The sequence below is a fragment of the Seriola lalandi genome, unplaced genomic scaffold (genome assembly GCF_002814215.2).
Source record: "Seriola lalandi dorsalis isolate HSWRI2012SDOR001 ecotype SW California unplaced genomic scaffold, Sedor1 jcf7180002054657, whole genome shotgun sequence".
Lineage (NCBI taxonomy): Eukaryota > Metazoa > Chordata > Actinopteri > Carangiformes > Carangidae > Seriola > Seriola lalandi.
Genome location: NW_019525210.1, coordinates 362,177 through 363,195, shown reverse-complemented (window position 1 = coordinate 363,195; position 1,019 = coordinate 362,177). Strand labels below are relative to the sequence as shown.

Sequence of the window (1,019 nt, the reverse complement as noted above, 5' to 3'; positions counted from 1 at the left end):
TTTTTTTCTTTCCTTATTTGAAAATAAGAAATGTGCAAGAGCATCTTTGCAAGTTTCTCTTTAAAATCAATTTTCTTGCATGTCAGTGTAATGAATTCCACACTTAACAGTGTTTCTTTTCTCAGGTTCCTGGCCTCTTCCTGGAAGCTATCCTGGCATCAACTTTGTGAAATTGAATAAAGTACTTAGAACTGCACTCCCTGCCTACGGTTGTCATTTCAAAATATGTTGTGGTGCTGGATAATGATGGAACAAAACATTATTGCAATGTCTTTGACAGGGCTTTACACTTTATCACAGACATCTTCTTGAATGCTGAGGTTCTACCTCATTTTACTCTTTGTACCTTGGCATTATGACATCTTGGTGGCTCAGTCCTTTGCACATGAAGACTAGTCATCAAACATTTAAACTGGGATTCTTCTGCACTTAACCTGTCCTGTCTGACCTTTTGTCTCCCATTGTTAGACAACACACAATTAGTCTGACACTGGAAATATGAAGGATTCCAAATTTGAGCCATATGTGACTTGCGTTTAACGCAACCTTAAGTTGGTTCTTTTGTAACAGGTGGCATGTGTCTGTACAGGTGCATCTCAATAAATCAGAATATCATGGAAAACTTCATTTAATTCAAAAAGTGAAACTTTATCTTATCTAGATTCATTAGTGAAATATATAATTTGATTATGGCTTACCGCTAATGAGAACCCAAAATTTAGTATTTCAGAAAATTAGAATATTGTGAAAGTTCAATAGTGTAGACTCATGGTGTCAATCTAACTCAAAACACCTGCAAAGGTTTCCTGAGCCTTTAAATGGTCTCTGCCTGGTTCAGTAGGCTACACAATCATGGAGAAGACTGCTGACTTGACATTTGTCCAGGAGACAGTCATTGACACCCTCCACAAGGAGGGTAAGCCACAAAAGGTCACTGCTAAAGAAGCTGGCTGTTCAGAGTGCTGTATCCAAGCATATTCATAGAAGGTTGAGTGGAATGAAAAAGTGTGGTACAAAAA

The 1,019-nt window shown here is 37.7% G+C and overlaps 1 protein-coding gene across 1 annotated transcript in view; it reads left to right on the top strand.

Moving 5' to 3' along the window:
* LOC111665718 (secretagogin-like) overlaps nucleotides 1-170 on the top strand; it is a 3,274-nt gene extending 3,104 nt beyond the window's left edge. Inside the window, exon 4 of the mRNA XM_023420786.2 lies at nucleotides 126-170. Coding sequence (XP_023276554.1) covers nucleotides 126-170 — 45 coding nt within the window. The remainder of the gene's footprint in view (nucleotides 1-125) is intronic.
* Nucleotides 171-1,019: the final 849 nt, after the last annotated feature.